This window comes from Pleurodeles waltl, chromosome 6 (genome assembly GCF_031143425.1).
Source record: "Pleurodeles waltl isolate 20211129_DDA chromosome 6, aPleWal1.hap1.20221129, whole genome shotgun sequence".
Taxonomy (NCBI): Eukaryota; Metazoa; Chordata; class Amphibia; order Caudata; family Salamandridae; genus Pleurodeles; species Pleurodeles waltl.
The window spans coordinates 1,535,852,053-1,535,872,563 of record NC_090445.1 but is presented as its reverse complement, the minus strand read 5'-3'; the positions used below and the strand labels follow the sequence as shown (position 1 = coordinate 1,535,872,563).

The 20,511-nt window shown below is 45.1% G+C and overlaps 1 protein-coding gene across 2 annotated transcripts in view; it reads left to right on the top strand.

Annotated features, from left to right (window-relative positions):
• KLHL17 (kelch like family member 17) overlaps positions 1–20,511 on the top strand; it is a 170,001-nt gene that overhangs the window by 37,820 nt on the left and 111,670 nt on the right. For both annotated transcript variants that reach the window (XM_069241120.1, XM_069241121.1), the window contains exon 2: positions 19,784–20,045. In XM_069241120.1, the coding sequence (XP_069097221.1) occupies positions 19,784–20,045 (262 nt within the window). The remainder of the gene's footprint in view (positions 1–19,783; positions 20,046–20,511) is intronic.

Genomic DNA, 20,511 nt, shown 5'->3' with positions numbered 1-20,511 from the left:
AGCCCCTTTTCACTCAAATCCAGTGTGAAAGTTACCACATGATTTCGCCGCAACAGCCCACAGTCTTCGCTGCGCCTCTCAGCCCCAGACTACAGAAACTCCTCCCACGCAAGCAAGTACGTTTGTCTTGTGGACCCCAAAAGGAGCCCAAAAGCAATTGCCTCACTCGGTCTCGCCGATCGCCCACAGATGCTCGGGTATCTGTTTTTGTCTGGTCAGCCAATGTTGAAGGCCCACGTAACCTGGTCCACTGAAAACGAGAAAGAGCGTCAGCACTTGATTGACTGCTCCAGTTATATGCCGTGCCTTGTATGTAACTTTTGCTCACAAGCACTCCAGGACAAAGACACGCATCAACTGACACACCATTGGTTCCCGCGTAGACTGGCGATTACACATATGTACTACTGACATATTATCCGCATTAAACAACACCTACTTGTTGGCAAGCCATTGCCTCCACAGGCAAACTGCCACAACTAGTGGAAAAAACTTGAGAAAAGCAATACTCCCTCCTCCTCTTTTCCAGGCCTCTGGCCACTTTTCTGCACATCACTGCCAAAAAAAGACCAAAACCGTGTCCCCCTGCAGCGTCCAAAAACAATTGAATAGACCACTCCTTCTTGTACCCTGGCCTACTATAGAGACCCAGTTGAATTCCTCTAGGAAGGTGCGCCAGAGATGTAAATCCTCTTTAACCCCAGCGGTGAGTTGGAGACGATGGTGAGGAAGGCACATCCCCATGAGAGCCCAACCCGGCCTCTGGCAGAAAGTCCTCCTAGCTCATACTGCCCTACCTGCGAAGTTCAAATGCCCCGACAGGACCTGAATGTCTTTTATCGAGACCTATTTTTTATGCAAAGCTTTGTCTAACAGCCCGAGGCTGCGCTCCTCAGGGAATCCAACTCCACCCCTAGAAAAGTGATAACCTGGACTGGTCCTACTGTTTTCTCTGGTGCTAGGGGCGTCCCAACTCATGCATCCGTTCATTTAACAAAATCAAACAGCTTTGACATTCCTGGGTGTCTGCTGAACCCACCAGAAAGATCTTCTATATAATGGGCCATGATGTCTCTTCCTGCCACATGAACAAAAACCTTTTGTAAAAAGGAGCTGAAAGCCTTGAACAAAGAACACAAACACGAAAACGAACAACCCATTGGCAGAGCCTTGTCAACAAAGAACAACCCCCTCCCCCCCCAACTCAATCCCCAGTAACTCATAATCTTCGGGTGAACCTGCAAAAGGTGGAAAGCTGACTTTATTTCACACTTCGTCATCAACGTATCCCTGCCAAGCTTATTCACAAGCTAAATAGCCGTGTCCACCAAAGCATAATGCACCTGGCTACAAACTCCAGGGATAAAACTGTTTACACACCTTCTCTCTGTTCGAGACAGGTGGTAGATCAGTCTAAGTTCCCCGGGTTCCATTTTAGGCACTACACCGATTGGGGAAACCCGTAAGGTATTCAAAGACTGGGCCTGAAAGGGCCCTGCCATCCTCCCCTCCTGCACCTCTTTCATCAGTTTGTGCCACACTAACTGTTCTTGCCCCTTCACAGATTTGAGATTTTCCACCCATTGCCACCTACGTGGTCCCTCATAACACAAATGAAAACCCTCCAAGAAACCTGACGTCAGCAACTCTCGTTAACTTGCTGATCCCAACAAAGCAAGTCAATGTGCAACCTGTCCAGCTTAACTGGCATATGTGCCTTACCCTAGATTCTGCTGACACCCTCGCCCCCTACCGTGATTGCTAGGTCCTGTTGTCTATCCACCTGACTGGACAACTCCTCCTTTCTGCGGCCCACAATGGGTGAGCATGTGTTTTCCCCCACATTTGGTGCACTCCTGCTTGTATTTACAAAATTCCTTCCAACACTGCCCCCTGGTGTATGACCAGCATGCCCCTGCCTGCCCTCTTCCCCCACCCAAGTCGAAGTGGGGCGTTCCCGAAAAGGCTTGTAAATGACCAGCCAGCTGCTCACCGTATAAGATGGGGCTGGCCATTCTGGTGTCACGGTCTGGAGAAAGAGCTCATTGTCCAATTATGCCCAGATACTGGGCACGTTCTTCGCCAACGTCACCCTGAACTCCTCATCATATCGCACCCAAGCCAGGCACCTGAAGGTAACCCGTGCTTTGCACACCACGTCCTGTCATTTAAAGAGCATGATGCACCTCTCTGGGTACTTCTCACAATAAACACTTGCGTATATAAGAAAAACCACAGTCCAATTTTCTATTTTTACCGGGACCTTTGGGCTGCACGAGAGCTCATATTCGTCTTCCTTTGAGCCCTCCTTAGCTCACATCTCTCTGGGCAGAAACTTGGAAAGCTCCACATATTCTCCTTTCCATCTCCACTCTGTGGTCGATGCCATTAATGAGCCCCCAATGATTTTGTAATCCCCATGTAAGTGAGTTTATTCTGCCGGACGCCCTTACTTTCTTTTTTTATCCCCCTCCTGTTTGTCCCCCCCACGTCAGCCTGAGGTGTCTTCGGACCGTCCCCGAATTCCTTCTACCCACTGTCTCCACCCTCCTCCTCATGCCTGTGCCCTGATCTTGCACAAACTTACCCTTCCGTAAAGGTATACCATGCTTCCACAGCCTGTATGTTCCCCACCGTCACTTGTACCCTGATCTCTACCTGCCGTTCCATCACCCCAGGAAATTTCTTACTTGGCTGTAGGGCCGGGGCATGCACTAAAGCCACCTGCCATGGCGCAGGTCTAGTTTCCACCAGGTTGTCTGATGTCCAGCCCGTTGACACCGTAGCATTCTGCAAAACACCAATTCTCCTCTCCCCATTAGTGTTCTCCCGCCCATTCTGCATATCATGCGGGGGGCCCCCAACAGTCGCACTCCTGCATATCCACGATCTCCCCTTCCTTGCGTCCTGTTCATCAAAATTCAACTCCCACTCATCTACTCCCCTCCCCTACCACATACCGCACTGGTGCCAGGCACCTCTCCGTCATTCATACCACCATCTCCAAACAGCAGGGGGGGTCACAAATCCTACTTCTTTCTTTCTTTCCACCTAGTCCATCGCTGGCCGCACTGACGCCAGCTCTGATTTCGGGCTAAGGTTCCCAAGCCACACTAGATATTCTCGGCTGTATCCCTGCTGGAACTGTCGTGCCTATCTTTGACACGTAGCTGCCTATGAACTGTTCCTGACCTGCCATACTGGATGCCAACACCAGTGGGTCATAACACCAAACCTACCTTCCTGGACGCCCATCCCGAAACATCTCTCCATCTAGCCAATTCACTGAGCGCGCTCTAGCCGCCTGCACTCCCCGACTCCACCCCCCCCCCCCCCCCCCCCAAAAAGCACCTGACACCCTCCCACCCCAGATGGAGGGACAGACTGCCCCCCTCCCCAAGTGCGGTGTCACAGTGCTCGCAGGGCGCCCAGGGGAACATGCACTGAAATCTAGCGTGGCAGCTGGCCCTGAGGGGTCACCTGTATATCGTGGATCCAGGACCACTTCTTCAGGTGGATTATTTACCTCACTCCTGGGTTGCAATTCACGCCGCAAACCGTTAGAGATGCTGCAGGCACCCCTGCAGCCCTCTACCCTCCACTGAGGAGCCGCGCCGGCTGCTTCCTATAATGGTGGCATGCATGGCCCTGGCACTAGGAGCAGTGCCCGGACCTTCCAAGAAATACGCCCCAGCCACTGCGCAGCACCGTGGCAGGAGACAATGGACCGAGACGGCCAGCCCGTGGTGCTCCCCCGCGCTCTCCATTCACCCACTTTTGTCCCTTGAGCCAGTTTACTCTCCGGGGACCCGCAAGCCAACACCTCAGCCTGTCTGCAGTCCACTGATGTGGCCTCTCATGTTAAAAGGTCCCCTCTGCTATAAAGTTGGGACACTCCGCCTCCCTCAATGTGACAAGGGCTTGACGCACATTCTTCTCCTGAGAAGCCATGATGATATCTTAACCACTGATTCTGGAAATCCACCTACTTGACTTCAATAGCAAAACCTCTACCTCCTTCAAACCAAAAACGACACCGCTACGCTACAATTGTTTTATTTTTATTTTTTTACTGCTCCTACGGTCCCTTGTAGCTGCTGAAGTGCGTACATCTAAAATGGCACCTGCTAACAGACAACTGTAAGCCATATTTCAAACCCCTCACCCACTACCCACCAAACTGTCCAATTTGCTCGTTCCTGAGCCCTTGGACCCTACCAGCCGTCTGAAACTCCGGGGGAGAGGGAAGGGCATTCTGCCCACCCCCAAGACTCATATTGACACTTTCACCTCTATAAAATCTAAAATTGAGCAGTTCTGAGGAAAAAGCATTAGACTGCTTAGAGGACCTCCAGAGAGACTGATGCCTCCTATATTTTCCTTAAGAAATAAATATTCATATTACCTTTTGGTGCATTTAGGGTAGCAGACCTTTTCAGTTTAGTTTAACATGCACTTTTGTTCTGGAATCGAGCACTCTAGAATAAATTAGTAGCAAATAGCAGACCCAGATATTCCGATTGTTTCACTAACATCTACAGAGAACTGTTCAGCCGCCTCCCGTGGCAGCCACCTGTCTCTTTAGAAAAGACGGGAAGGTGGGTGTCGCATAAATCATTGGCTACCACTAGATACCCCACACTGGGAATCTTGCAGGGGGAGGAACGGGAAAAAAAGCACAGGGTAGAACTTAAAAAAAAAAAAAAGCGTGTGGGAAGGCTGGTAACCTCTGGTTACTTGTAAACATAGCACACTCTGATGTGGTGTGGGCAAAGTGTGTGGCACTGAATTAAAGTTTTATTAAGTAAAACGTGAAACTGCGGCTGATCTTGGACTCTGGGCTCTAGATCTCTTTCCGCCCACATCAGGTTCCCACCGCCTCTCCGGAGTGCTGCAGCACATCTTATTGTCTTTGTACTGTGCGTACAGCATGCTTGGGGACTTGCTGTTCCTGTGACCCTTATTCATTATAGGCAGGGGGGGGGGGGGGGACGGGTGCTGGCCAGTAACCAAGCTGGGTAATGCTGAATGGTCAACTGCATTAAAAGGCACTGAGGACTGATTCCTGCTGGTGCTGGGGCAGTACATGTTCACTACATGTGTTCACATTCCTCCTTAACACCACGGAAGATAAAAACGTGTATCTAACATGACCCCTTTTGCACCCCCTCTCTCACTTTGTAAATAAATGCTGGGTTCACTTCTCACATACACGCAAGGTTGTGCGACCAACATTCCACATTCCGCTTTAGGCATTCAAGTTCGCCATGGCACTGTGTCCTCCTACATTGGAGGTGGGCTAGTGTTAGTCTCTTTTTACAAGTTTTTTTTAGGACAGGCATCCTTCTAGGGCATGGGGGAAATGTTTGCCATACTTTAGGTTTGAAGTAGGAGGTAGGGTGTAGGATCCTATGTGTTTTCTAGGTATCTTGAGCATACATATACGTGCATGTGTATTTATGTGTCTGTGTGTGTGTATGTCTGTGTGTGTGTATATATATATATATATATATATATATATATACATAGATTACCTATTGGCAGTCACCAGTAGGTAGTACTAGTTAGGACCAAGTTTCCATTGGAAAAAGCTTTTTTTGACTTGGCTATACCTTTGGTGCCATTTGATGAATCTTTATGAAATTTCCCCCAAAAAGTTGTCCTAGAATCTTGTTGTACATGGAAAGTTTTGGGGTGATCCGTCAAGTGGGAGCTGAGAAAAAGGGGAATGGGGGTGGGGTCAAAAAAATGAGTTTCCAATAGGGATTTTGAACACAGCACAAATACAACCTTTTGGTCCAGAAAGCAGTCTGTTTGTTATTTGGTGTAAATCTGTTCAGTAGTTTTAGTGTTATTAAAGGAAAAAGAAATTGGTATTTTTAGAGGTGTGTATCCTCCTCCAATCTGGAGGAAAAGCAAGGTCCTGGTTGGCTGGTTGCAACCTGATAGAAAGGTTGCAGGCAGCAGTTTGTTCCTCGCATTGGCTGGGGCGTAGGAAAAAAGCAGTGTGAAAAATATATAAGTGGTCTGGATGCAAGTATCCTGACCCCATAGTAAACATAGAGGGGGTCAAAACTGCCCATTTTTAGGTTGAGGATAGCAGCGCCCAAGCACTGCTTTTCGACCTGTTGTAATCTATTCGGTAGGCTTCTGTAGGCTTTAACAATGCCCATCTCACGCCCATTACTTTCATTTGTTCCCTGACCAGCCTTTGAAAAATCCCTTGATGTCATTGGTATATGCTTTACGTTTGTCCCACTCACGGCAGTGTGTTGTTTCTTCGTCTTCCTTGGTTTCGGGCATTCTGCTGTTACTTTGCAATGTCTGCGGGGTCTTTTTTTATTTATATTTGATTTTTTGCAGTTTTATGTAGTGCAAACTCGACATGAAGGTATTGGAACGCTTCAATATTTTTTCGCAGTTTTATGTAGCGTGTACTTGATACAAAGGTATTACAGCGCTTGACATAAGCACCAGTTACATTACACAAGTACACATTCATTTTTGGTAGCAAACGGATATTAAGGGGGTCATTATGATTTCGGCGGACGGTGTCCTGACCATCAGGTTGCCGCCAGTGCGGCCGCCTTCCCATGTGCCCCATTACGAGTTACCCGAGGAGTCAGTGGGCTTAAACTGAGTTTTCGCCCACTGGCCGAGTGGGTAACGGCCTACAGCATTGTCGCCAGCTCATAATAGAGCCGGTGGCAATGCTGTAGTGCGTAGGGTGCACCAGCACCCACCGCAAAGTTGACTGTCTGCAAAGCAGACAATGAACTTTGTAATGGGGCAGGCTAGGCCCCCCCCTGGTGCACCCTGCACCCCATCTCCGCCAGCCTTTACATGGCGGGGCTACCGCCATGTAAAAGCTGGCAGAGCTGGGAGGTCGTAATACCCAGGGCGGCACTGCTTGCCGGATCACCAATTCCTCCTGTGGAGGAAAACTGTCACAGCCATAATATGGCAGTCAGACCGCCACCAAAGCAATTGGACCACCGCTTTGGTGGCGGTCAGACTGCCACTGCGACCCTGACCGCCAAGTTTGTAATGAGCTCCTAAGAGATTTACTCAGAATCACAGGATGTTGAGCCGGCGCTGAAACTCAAACCGTGTTCTCCAGATCCAAGGTCGGCAGCTCTGGCCCTTATGCCACATCCTCTCCCCTAGGGTTCTTTGTCTGGTATGTGTTGGGGCAGTCTGGGACTAACTCATTTTTTTAAATTTTTTTATTTTTATTTAACGCTTGGTAATTCATGTTTTGCCATTTCATAGTGCTGCAAAGCAGGTGCCATTCTTAACCAAATCACTATGATTTGTTTGCAGTTAAGCTGCCTCTTCTGTTATTCTCTCTGTATACAGTCAATGTTTTTAAAAGTTAGGCTGGTATTGCCAATATAGAGGAGTAATACCTTTAAGGGTTTAACATACAGAAATATATGGCTGCCCCCTTTTCTATGCTCCTAACTCTTTAACCCCCCCCCCCTCATTCTCCGAGTTAAAGGCCATGAAGGTGCCACTTTGTGGATTGTTTGATGCTATAAAAGCTTATGTAAACGCACTAGAAAGGGTTGCATCTCTAGGGTATCACAGCCAGCCTGTAGGAATAAGGGAAAAACACTCCCAAGATGCCAGCCTTGTTATGTCCTCTCTTCTGCAACGATAGGCCTGGGAGGGTTGCTGTGCCACTTGACACACATCCTCTGCACTCCAAACCAATACACATAGGTAAAAGACATTGGGCCTGATTACAACTGTGGAGGCGGTGTTAATCCGTCCCAAATGTGACGGATTTACCACCAACCGTATTACGAGTCCATTATATCCTATGGAACTCGTAATACGACTGGTGGTAAATCCGTCACATTTGGGACGGATTAACACCTCCTCCAAAGTTGTAATCAGGCCCATTTACAATGCCACTAGCTGCAACTCTCACAAATGCAAGACCTGTTGCATTGCAAACTGTTTTTTTTTCCGTCTGATCAGCAGATCTGCAAATCCTTCTCAAATCCAGGTGGAAAACCAAGGCCCTGATTGGGTGGCTGCAACCTGACAGAAAAGTTAGCATGCGTATTAAAAAAGCCATAGAAATTCACTAAAAAAAACAAAGGTTACAGGAACGTTATAGCTAGGTTGGCGTTTTACCCATACAAAACCATAGAAATTCAGCAGTTATAGCTATACTTATCTGAAGAAGCTATAACTCGTGCTTGAAAGTAACTTTGGGCAACAAGTTTTAGTTTCTTAACATAAGTAGAACTATAGGTATAACAGCTGAATTTCTATGTTTTTTTTGGTGAAACGTCAATCTAACTATAATGTCCCTGTAACCTTTGTTTTTTTAAGTGAATATATTGCAATCCTTTATGTCATCTCAGATGTTGCAATGATGTTATCAGTGGTGTCATTTAACATGTAAGGAGTGATGTAATATTGGAGATAACTATCAGTGCATGGTGAGGTCGCATCGTTTAAAAATACACAACTCCGCCAGCGCAGCCCTGGTTCGTTTATTCTTAAGGAGCAAGCCATAAACCAAAAACCAGAAAGTGGAGCTGCTAAAATACTGGAATAAGGAGAGCAGGCCTCTACAGACCCACTGAGATATCATTTGTGCCAGGAGATAGGACATCCAAAGGTATCAATATGGGCTTCAGTGGCTTAATTTATTTTGAGCACGCTCCAAATGCAACTGCCTTGGGACCTGAACATATCCTACCATCACTAAAAATGATCTTCAAAAAAGTTACCATGATAAAATCAAGAGATGAGGACATACAGAGGCTCCACAAAAAGCAACATGGGCAACTAGTGCCCGAAACCTTTATAGACCATATCTTGCAAGCTGTCTGAACCTTTTGATTATCATATTTATTATCATGGTCATTAAAGATTGATTTTGTCAGACTTGGGCGCCGGTATTTGATGTGGGAGAACAACTGCAAACTTGAAAATATAACTAAGTGAACCAGGCATGATGGTTTTGTACATGCCACACAGAAGGGCATATTTACGAGCCCCCTTGTGTTGCTCTTGCACCACGCAACATGGTGCAAGAGTGAAGCAACAGCAAATTTTGATTTATGAAGCCACGCAAGGCCACTTTATGAGGTTTCATAAATCTTGAGTAAAGCGACATAGCACAAATCGCTGCATTGCAACACTCTGTTCCAGCAAGGGGTTTCCATAGGTGTTGCGGGAGTATTCCCATGCAACATCCTTTCATTTTGACCCATTCCCAGCTTTGCAATGTAAATAAAGAAGCTGGCCAATGCACACCTTATTGAAATAAAGTAAATTCCTTTGTCAGTTAAGTGTACAACTGGGTATTGTCCCTCTGATCCTGGGCGTGTAAATGACTGAATCTGAAGCATTGTTCAAAGCACAGAACAGTGTCCCCTTTATGCACTACTGTTTCTATCCCAAGAAAGGGCCCTAGGGTAACTATAACTTGCGCCCCATCTATGCACAGTTTTCTCTTCAATAATTTGACTGCTAAGGTTACATTGATAGTTTTAATGAAGTTATAAAAGTTGTCGTGAGTGCTGTAATTTCTGGGGTAATTAGCAGTGCATGGCAAGGGCCTGAGTTGTAGTTATCTTAGGGCATGAGTAGTAGTTACTTGAAATAGCTCTAACTATAACTGCTGAATTCTTATGGTTTTGTGCAAGTAAATTCAGAACCTTACTATAACTTCCTTGTAAACTTTTTTTTTTTTTTTTTTTTTTTAGTGAATTTCTATTTTTTTAATTATTTTTTTTATTCCATTTCCTAACTATAATGTCTCTGTAAAATTTGTTTTTCAGTGAATGAATGTGTATGTGTACCTATATTAACCTAGATGCACTTAACGTCACAATTTTCTGGTAGTCGATTTTATGCACACAGTGTTTTGGAAGGTTGATATTTCAATGTCATTCGGTTTACAGATAAAAGTTTTTTCTTCTTTTTGGGCTCAAGTCTGGGATAAGGTCTTGGAGCTGGCAACTCATTCAACTCCGCTTGCACAATATACTGGCTGTGGTGTTAGAATATTATGTTCGGTTGAATGTTGCAGTGCTCTGTTATTTTATTTTTCTGGCCAATCCTGTGTTCTTTCCTGTGATGTGTTTGACAAGCTACATGTGGTATACGTTTTTACTGTTTTCTTCAGCAGACCCGTGCTCGGCTGACTGGATCATCCAAAATGAACCCCTAAATCAGAATGAGGGTGAGCTCTCATCCTGGGCTATGACATGGCTGATTGTGTTAGAATCTCGTATAGGTCGTGTATGCAGGTGTTTTTACCTGCGCCCTATTTGTGGAGAGTAAGGTGTGTGCAGTCCTCATAATTGGGGTCTTTGCCTATCCTTGTCTGTGATTGGTGTATATTGTGTGTGCATAAATGTCTGAACTGTAAATGGGTGAACGATGGAAAGTGGTCCATTCAAAGACCACATGCCTTGCTGCAAAATATTGTGGTTCTCCTATGTGTGGGTTGCATGATAGTCTAAGCATGTCCGTGCTCAGGGCCCCAGGCCTAAAATCGATTAATACCCTTTGGGTGAGGGGGTGGGGGGATACCATCTCATTTCTTTGTTCAAGGAAAGTCCCCTTGCTACAGTGATCCTTCCTGTGCTACTGGCTGTTGCCTAGCAACGTTAAGCTGCTCTTGAGTTGTGTCTGGCTCCGATCAACAAAATGGGCTTGACCGATTAACACTGGTTTAAGAGGTGACTCATTGTTTCAGAAGCTGCAAAAACAGGGAACAAATAAGGATGATGCATTTATGTCTGAGTGAGAAAACAACCAGATGTAAAAGAAGCAATACTTTGATTGTCCTACGTGTCTAAGCACTATAAATACTGCCACTGTCAGGCCAGCAACGAACGGGTGGCTCATGTGGACATGAAAACTCCCAGAGCAGATGAAAGGCCTGGGGTACAAATTTTGTTGTTGGTGGTTCTTTCTGTCTGGGGCCTAGCCTGGATTCTTGAAGACCATTGTTGCTGCAGTGATGAGCGGGAAAAGGAACAAGCATTAGCAAATCTAATAGGTTGCGCCTATGCAAGAGCTATTGCCTTGCCAATGTATTTTACCAGTGTGGCTACTGTTCAGCATGGCTAAAATGTATTGGCATAAAGGAGAGTGGTGTTGCGTACGGTGGCATGGCGTGTAAGGGTGTAGAGAGCAAAGCGCAGAGCCCAGAGGAGCATTGCAGAGAGGAGTAAAGTGTAGTAGAGTTGCATAGACTGGAGTATTGTGGAGTGCAATGTTGTAGAGTGAAGTGGTATAGAATACGGTGGCGCAGAGTAGATTGGCGTGGAGTATAGTGCATAGGTTTTGGGTTGGTTTTGGCATTGCGTGTATTGGTGTAGAGTACAGTGATGCAGAGTAAATTAGAGTGGCGTAGAGTGGATTGGCTTAGAGTACAATAGAGTTGGATGATGCAGAGTAGAGTGCAGTGGTACAGAGTAGACTGCATAGAGTTCAGTAGCAGAGAGTGCAGTGTTTGAGAGTGAGTGCAGTGGTGTAGAGTGGCATTGAGTGAATTGGTGTAGATTGGCGCAGGTTAAATTGGAGTGGAACAAGGTAGAGTGGAGTGGCGTAGAGTAGATTGTTTTAAATTAGAGTGGTGCAGGGTAGATTGCAGTGGCATAGAGTAGAGTGTCGTACAGTGCAGTGGCTTAGAGTGGTGTAGAGTAGAGTGGCATAGAGTGCTGTACTGCAGAGTGCAGTGGTGTATAGTAGAGCGCATCTGCATAGGATGGTGTAAAGTAAAGTGGCGGAGAGAGCAGTAGCATAGAGTACAGTGGTGCATAGCAGAATAAAGTAGTGCAGTGGTGCAGAGTAGATAGGCGTAGATTGCATTGGTTTTCAGTAAAGTGATGTAGAGTGCATTTGCATAGATTGCAATGATGTAGAGTGGCGTAGAGTAGAATAGAGGGGCGTAGCGTGCAAATGTGCAGAGTAGATGGATGTACAGTGCATTGGTTTTGAGTAAAGTGGTGTAGAGTGCAGTGGTTAGAGTAGAGGGGCATATTGTAGAGTGGTGCAGCATACAGTGCAGAGGTGATGTGTGGCATAAAGGGCAAGGCTTACAGTGTAGTAAGGTAGAATACATTGTTTCCCTATAGAGTGAAATGGCATAGAGTGGGGTGGTGCAGTGGAGACTGCAGTGGTGTAGAATAGTGTACTGGAATGACTCTGAGAACAGAAAAGGGCTGCTCCTGCTGTCTGCGACCTTAGAGCCCAATGAACCAGACCTGTTCCTTCTTGTACTCAGGACAAAGAAGTGAACTCCACAAGCCCTAAAACTGACTTCCTTTTCAAGCTGCCAGGATACAAGCAGCTACAAGAGGTCTTTCCTGCAACTGCCAAGATGACAGAAGGCTGCTGGATTTGAATTGACCCTGCTGCTAGCATCTGCCTTACGCCCTGTGAGTCTCTAAGTGCCTCCCTTGAGGCCCTGTTTTTGTGTAGAACGGTAGTCCTTTAAGTCCCGATCTACCATAGGTGTAAAGTCATAAAGTAAAATCGATGACCAGGATGAACCTGGTATGCGTATCCAACTTGCACCCAGATTCACTGCCTACCTCAAATAGTGCCTAGGTCCTGTTCTCCTGTGACTATTGACTATTATTGGCACCTTGTGCTTCTTGGCCTAATTCTTACTTAAAACTTTAAGAATTCAAATGTCAGAAACCCCTTGTTTGATTTTGTAATTCTGATGTTAGTACGTTTCTTACACTTTCCTCTCTTTTTCGAATTTGTTTTGGGATTTGTATTGCTTGTTGCATCCAATCAGTATGTACGAGACTTTAGATCTGTATGTGTGTACTGGTCTTTCCAGATCTGTATGTAGAGGCTCCCCTGATCTTTGTGTGTATACCAACCTCCAAATATGTGTGCGTACCAGGCTCTCTGGGTCTGCATGTGTGTGTGCACCAGACACTCCGAAACTATTACTTCCAGGCTCTCTAATCTCCTTGTCCGAGGTGTTCACATTAGAAATTAAGTGAAAAAATGTTTGAATTCATTTCCTAGCGCAGGAATGTGGACTAGGACGTGAATGGGGATTGCATTTTGTCTTGGGAGCGACCTCAGGGTGTATTAATGGACACTTGAAATATGTGTGTACACCCCAATTTATGCTTACAAGGATTGTGTCACTGACACTACATTGAAACACTTCCCACACAGGATTAAAACAAAGACATCACTCTTCCAACCACACAGCCTAAGCAGTGTAACCTGCTATCCAGGTGGGCAAACGCTTCAGCGCCCCCACATAGGGGTAATAAGTACTATATAAAGGTTGCAGTACAATAAAACATATTAAATTATTAGAACGTCTTTGTCTGTAAATGTTTTTTTTTTAAAGATATTATACACTTTAAAAAAAAAATCACGAGCTAGGTATGCAAATTTCAACATGTGTGGTCTTGCTTTCTATAATATAGCACTGTGCCTATGTTCATAATGTATATTAAGGACACATTACTGAAATGTTCTAAAAATTGTTGTAAAGGAATGCATTACAATTTAACAACGTATGCATTGTTGTAAAACACAGCTATTATATGGCCTTATTCAGCCCTTAGGGAATCCTATCATGGCACATATGTGAGCCCAGGTTCTAGGGCTGTCAACGTGTCCATACAAGGCACTCCTTGTTTATGTGTGTGCTAGCTTTCCGTGTCTGTATTACAAGCTACTTTAGCTTCTTGTCGGTATCCGAACATATGGTTCCCTTTCTGGACTCGGCCGATCACTGTATGTCTGTATACAAGGCTTCTCCTAACTGTGCATGTCAGGGTTCCAGGGCCACCAGAGTCCACGACCTCTGTACCAGGTTGACCGGGCCCGGGCCCAGGCCCATGCGCCAGACTTCCCGGGTCTCTCTCCCGGGGTGCCCCAGGCACACTGCCGTTGCCTTTGCGTATTGCGGGCTTTCCGGGTATTTATGGGTATTGCGTAGGATCTGTGTGTACCTGCCGTGCCTCGTCGCCTCCCTCTTCTCTCGTTTAATGTGCACACAATGCTGCAGGCCCCCACGCGCTCTGCACCACGCAGCTCGTAGGCAGTAAAAACTGGTAACGGGACCATCAGCTATTTTTATGCCTTCACAGTTGCGTGTGTAGGCGCGAGCAGCACATAGAGGGGGCGTCGATATGAGCGGGCGAGAGACTGGCGCGTGGGAGGCTCGAGCCATCCTTACACCTGAAACAACCCCACACTGATGATCCCGTCTCAGTGGTTCGCACTGTGCTGGTATTTACGTAGCGGTTTATGCACAATGCCGACGAATATTTGGGATGGGTACACGTAGCGGGCTGCGCTATGGATGGGGAAGTGTCAGTCATGCGTCCTATTAGTATAGTGTGTGTGGTTTTATCGGTTTGTTTTGTTGCATATGCGCTTGGATGTGAAGCAAAAAGAGTGAGAGCGGGCTCATAAATATTAGATGCTAGCTTATGGGAGGACAGGAAGCCTGTGAGTGCACTTAGGCCAATGTGTGAAGTGTTTTGGGGATGTGGTTGCATAGGAGAGGCTGCTCGGAGTGTTGCATTCTAGTAGCTGCTCCTAATCATGGGTGCTTTAAATGGAAATATAAAAGTGCAGGTTCTCCCTATTTAGAGTATGTTTGCTCCCAAGAAGTGCCGGTACTCTCCCATTAATTGCTTTGCAGCAGGTAATCTCAGAAACAGATTAAAGAAATGCGGTTACTCAGTACCGGCCAGTACCTGCCCATTTAAAGCCCTGGGTGTCGAAGAACGTGTCAGAAGAGGTGCAGTCGTTCATGTGAATACCTATCGTCTGAGGAGCGGCATACGTCCTGCAGTCTGTACCACATTAAATATGGTGCTCAGATACCCAGAGAAGAGCGCAAGCTTTGGTGCTGCAGTTTTACATCTGATATATGCCGGGAGGCCATGCAACCTTTAGGATTAGGTGTTTTGCAGCTGTCTATGACCGTGATGCTCAACCTTTTGACTTTTTGTGGACCCCCCACTTTATCAATACTGGTACCCAGGGAACCCCACTGAATCATTATTGGAATCTGGGGACCCCCCACGGAGTCATTATTGGAAGCTGGGGACCTAATCTGTTAATATTATTTAATTTTTAGGTAAGTGAAAGGCATAGTTAAGAGTCCTCTTCCTCTTTGACAACGTAACACTGGTTGGACACTGTGTCTGAGTATTAGGCTCTTTGAATTGCAGTGTACAATTTACTACTCTGTAGCACTTCTTAGAGTAAGCCTTGACTGTTCACTTATGTTCCCCCTGGAGATTGGAATGCCTAAAGGCAATGGCCTGGTTATCCAACTCGAGTGGTATTGGTGCTTTATGACACCAAAGGTAAACATCAGTAAACATCAGTACCCACAGAGGATGCTGCCTAGTTCCGACTGACTACCTCAGGAACATGCCCCAGGAACATGCCTCATAGCCCCAACATTCCTTTTGTTTTTATCTCACCCTTGGCATAGTAGAGGCAATTGGGACGAAGATTGCTACACTACTGGAGGAGGGAAGCTGGTGTTATAGAGTATGTGACAGAAGCTTGTGCTATGTTATGTTATGTTGGTTCCTCCTTTGCTGTACCTGTTCTTTGTGTCAGAGAAGCTTGTAGTGCTGCTGTCCACACTGAACGTTCATGTTAGTGAAAAATGATAAAATATTTTATCTGTACTAAAAAAAAAAGTCAAAATATTTGGCTTTAGTCAGCAACTGTTGCCTAAAGTGTTCTTCATAGTGGTGTTTTGTTCTCCTAGTTACCAAATACTTTCCCTTGGTGCAGCCTTTCTGCAGAATTATGCATTGCAATAATCTTATTTTTCCATGCCTTGAACTATGGTTACTGGACTGGGTAAGCCCATTCCTTTACATTGCATTGACTGCTTCGTTTTAAAAACCGAACCATTCTTCTCACACCATTCTAGATACTCCCCTCTGGCTGTTATGTACCCAGTTTGAATACACATGTAAGGATTCTAAGGTATTGCTTGTAAACGTAGTCAACAGGTATTGACACAGGTATTCCAAACCTTCTAGCCTTCCATGTTTTTCAAGCTTCAAATTTTCCTAAGCAGGGTACCCAAAAGGTATCTTTAACTGTCCCCGTCTAAACACAGCCCCAACTGCCACCTCCCATAGATGCCTGCATGCCTCCAACCAGTCTACACCTGCCAACAATCTCATTCTCTGGAGCCATAATCATTAAATTAAGCCCAGGGACCCTTTAGAGGTGACTCAATCTCGCTTCTTTTATGAATCGATTTTGAAAAGAAGGAAACGCGAAGTAAATAATGAGAATTGGGAGTGATTAGTAACACCTGCTAAAAATAAGAATTTTGAGAATTTTTGGTTCAATGTAAACTTGTGTAGGGTAAATAATAATCGTGGGAATATAATGAGCTGCCATATTAGTTGTGTACAATGGGCTAATCACCTCTGCTACTTACTGCTCTCCTAGTTAGTAACCCCTTGCAGAGAGATTTGGGGCCAGATGTAGGTAGGTTCCGATTTGCAACGTGCAAATTGGGAGTCAGAGCGACTCGCAATTTGCGAGTCGCAAATCGGAATGTAGGATGGTGTCCCTGACACCATCTGTGACTCGCAAGGGGGTCGCAAAGGCACACCTCATGTATATTCATGAGGTGGGTCGCAATTTGTGACCCCCTTGAGACTCGCGGCACTCACAGGGATGGTGGCCTGCTGGAGACAGCAGACCACCATGTCTGTGGCTGCTTTTAAATAAAGCATTTTTTCTTTTTTTGGTAATGCAGCCTGTTTTCCTTAAAGGAAAACGAGATGCATTTCAAAACGAAAAAATGAAACTTTTGCGTTTCATTTTTTCAGTGCAGGCAGTGGTCCATAGGACCACTGCCTGCGCTGGAAACATGTTTTTAATGCCATTCACAAAGGGGAAGGGGTCCCATGGGGACCCCTTCCCTTTTGCGAGTGGGTTAGCACCCATTTCAAATGGGTGCTAACTGCGATTGTTTTGCGACCGCGTTCGCGGCCCTAAAACAATACAACATCGCGCTGCGACTGGCAATTAGGAAGGGAACACCCCTTCCTAATTACGACTTGCAACCCGTTTTGCGATTCGGTAAGCAAGTTACCGAATCGCAAAATGGGGTTTGGGCATCGCAATGTGCTTTTTGCACGTTGCAAACAGCAAAATTCGCTGTTTGCGATGTGCAAAAAGTTTAGTACATCTGGCCCTTGGAGACTTATTTAAACAAAGGGATTAAATTGGTTTTCTCGTCGGATGAGGTGACTCAAGCAGTGTGTCCGAGTCTAGAAAATAAAGTTCTGGGAATTGATGAGATGCCAGTTGATCTGGTGAAGTGTAATTTGGATCTGTTGGCACTCCTATTAACGCATTTACCAAGCTCATGGCCCAAATTGATTATTGTTCCAGTTTTCAAGCAGGGCAGCTCTTCTGAAATAGGTGCTAGCACCTCAATGATTAAAATCAGTGGTAGTCTTTCACAATAGGATGTGGGATTGTGCTAGTAGCTGTAACATTCTTGACTCTTGCCACTATGGTTAAAGGAGCGGTTAGATGCCGTGGTGTAGTGTCTCAATCTAAATCCAAATATAGGCAAATATACTATTGCCAAGAGCTGCCTGCTTTTTATTGTGTGAATCAAACTCGGTTATAGCTGATTTTTCTTGAGTTGAGGTTGGAAATCGCACAAGTGCCCTTTCTTTCCGTATTACTTCAAAATTGATCTGCTATGTTTAGATTATATACAAGTGTGGAAAAATCTAACACCTTTGACTTTCTATGGAGTGTCCAGCAGGAGTGCATTCGTGCCCCCTACTTTTTATTTTATATGTTAATAACTTCAGTCCCTTTCTATAATATGCTGCTGTGATTGTTCCAATTGTCAATAATGTCCCTATTCCCGCATTGTTATATGCTAATGATGTAGTTTTGGTAGTCTGAACGCCTAGGGCCTTACTAAGGTTAGTCAGTTCCCTTTTTTTTTTTTTTTTTAAGGGTTGAGCCTTTGAGTGCATGCACTAGCGCATGCTTCTCGCTTGCGACACTCTGTTTGTTTGTGGTGTTCAGTAATGGACTTGGAGCTTGCCTGTCGCTCACCAGTCATTGGTTTGCGTGGCACTCCTTTTTTTAATTTATTTTTTGAACAGCCTCATAATTTGTCAAGGCACGTCTGGTATCATTTCCGTTCGTCTGTGTGGAGCAGGGATCAAGCACTAATTCATTCAACTTAATTAGTGCCCATGCACTGCCCCCGATGGGATCGAGGAACTATTTGTTCTTTTTAACTTCTAGGGCCCTGCAAACAGAAGGCTTGTGACTGGCAAAAGCATGTCCAGCAGGACAAACAAAATTGCAAAGTTTTATTTTTTAAAGCTACTTTCTTTTGTTTTGCCGAGTCGTCTTTTCTCAGTTTCCACTCATGTTTTCTTTTGTTTTTGCTCATGGGCGCTGTTGTCAAAAGATGACAATTAACTTGTTCTAAATATGCAAGACCTATTGCATTGCGAAGGCCTTGATTTAATTACCAATTTTGCTCGAAAACCTATCCTCGTCTGTGTTTCTACCCTTGCAATCGGCAAAATTCCCCTAAAATGGTCTCTTTTTATTCCTTGGGCTTTGGGGGTAAACATATTTTAAGCTGCCATATGAAGCTTTGTAGATTTGTGGGTGCTTTCTTGAACTTGCCACTGCCATTTGGTTGTAAGGCAATCATATCTCTGCTTGAAGTTAATAAGACCCAGTTAGCTCCTACCAATGTATACCTAGCTGGGGTTTGGGGCTATGATAATTGCTTTGCAATTCATATGGAGGAGAATCTCTTCTGCAGTCGGTTTTTTCATTACCCCCTTCAACCTAACACTGTGTTTATCATGCGGAATTAGGTCTCCCTTACTTTAAAGATCGAATTAAACTGGGCCCACTTTCTTTGTAGCCATCTGACTGGTTAAATCCTAAAGCAAGCTTGAACCAATCCATTGTTGAAGATTGCCTTCTCTGTGAAAAGGGGCTTAGTATACCCTTGCTTGAATATGTCCATAAAACATTATTAGAGATATAGGTTTCCCCTGTTCGATCACCCGTCCTCCATTTGTGCACAGGATAAAAAAGCAATTCAAATATTGTTTCTGGATAATGGGCGCATTGCTTCGGAAAAGGCAGAGCTTGCCAAGTTATCTGTGAAGGCAGAACCTAACGTAAAAATGTGTATTGGTATAGAATCTTAATTGAGACACAAGGAAATTGAGAAGGGTCATTGTTTCGATTTAGGCGGGGACAGTTATGTAACTGTCCCCGCCTAAATCGAAACAATGAACCTTCTCAATAGCTTTACTTTCTATTGGGCCATCATTGTGAAACTCCCGCTCTTGTGTCTGTGTGATGGTTATCAGACCAAAATTACAACTTTTTTTGCTAAATTTATGCTATTTGTTTCTAAAAAGTCTTTAACCCCGCTTTTATAGAAGTAACAGCTTGCATAAATTAGGGAAGGGGTTCGGTTTTTCCAACTATAAACGGATGAGGAGGTGTGTTTTAGGGTAGGTTCATTTTTTAAATCAGCAGTTAACTTACGAAAGTCATTGCTTTGGTCATTATTATTGCCTAATTCGTTGCTATTAATACTTTTTATGGATATATTTCTTAGGCATTTCAATAGTTATGCTTCATTTCTGTGTATTCTTTTACTTGTGGCTTCAACACACGAATAAAGATTGATCTGAAGTTTGCAGCCTATTACAAAACCATATCCAGCACAAGTGTTTTCTTTATCTTTCTGCAGCTGCAAAGAGTGAAGCCAGGGAAGGAGAAGGCTTCAGACCAGACCCCCGCAATGGAGGGTGGAATGCAGCTCCTGAACCGGGATGGCCACACAGTCTCCCATAACTCCAAGAGGCACTACCATGACGCCTTCGTCTGCATGAACCGCATGCGGCAGCGTGGGCTGCTCTGTGATATCATCCTGCACGTCGGCACCAAAGAGATCAAGGCCCACAAGGTGGTGCTGGCTTCCTGCAGCCCCTACTTCCACGCCATGTTTACAAGCAAGTATCCCATAAATTCTTGTCCTACTGGTGCTTGTGGAATGTGGCAATACCTTTGTGAAAACCATCAGTGTCCTGTAAGGCCAGTAAGTCAGGGATAGAGTTGACTATTGATCAGTCCTTCTATGAGAGGTAGGTTGCAAGGGGTGGGTGTGTCTGACAAAATTAATTTGAGTTAACGTGAAATGAAGAAGAATGACAAACCTGCTGTGTCCTAAGTAAGCATGAATTTGAAATTTTAATTTCACATACCATGGTTGGAGGAGGTAATGGAGGGAAGGAAGAGAAGGGTGGGAGAACAGCGGCCCTGTTTCTCACCTAGTTTCTAGTGTGGACAGACTGATCTTTGATCATGAGTTAACACGTCTTCCCCCCAAAAAGTGCAGCAATTGATTTTATTTTAATGAAAGGTGTCAATGAATGTAGTGCCTATATTTTCTTGATGTCAGTGTGGTATAAATTGAAT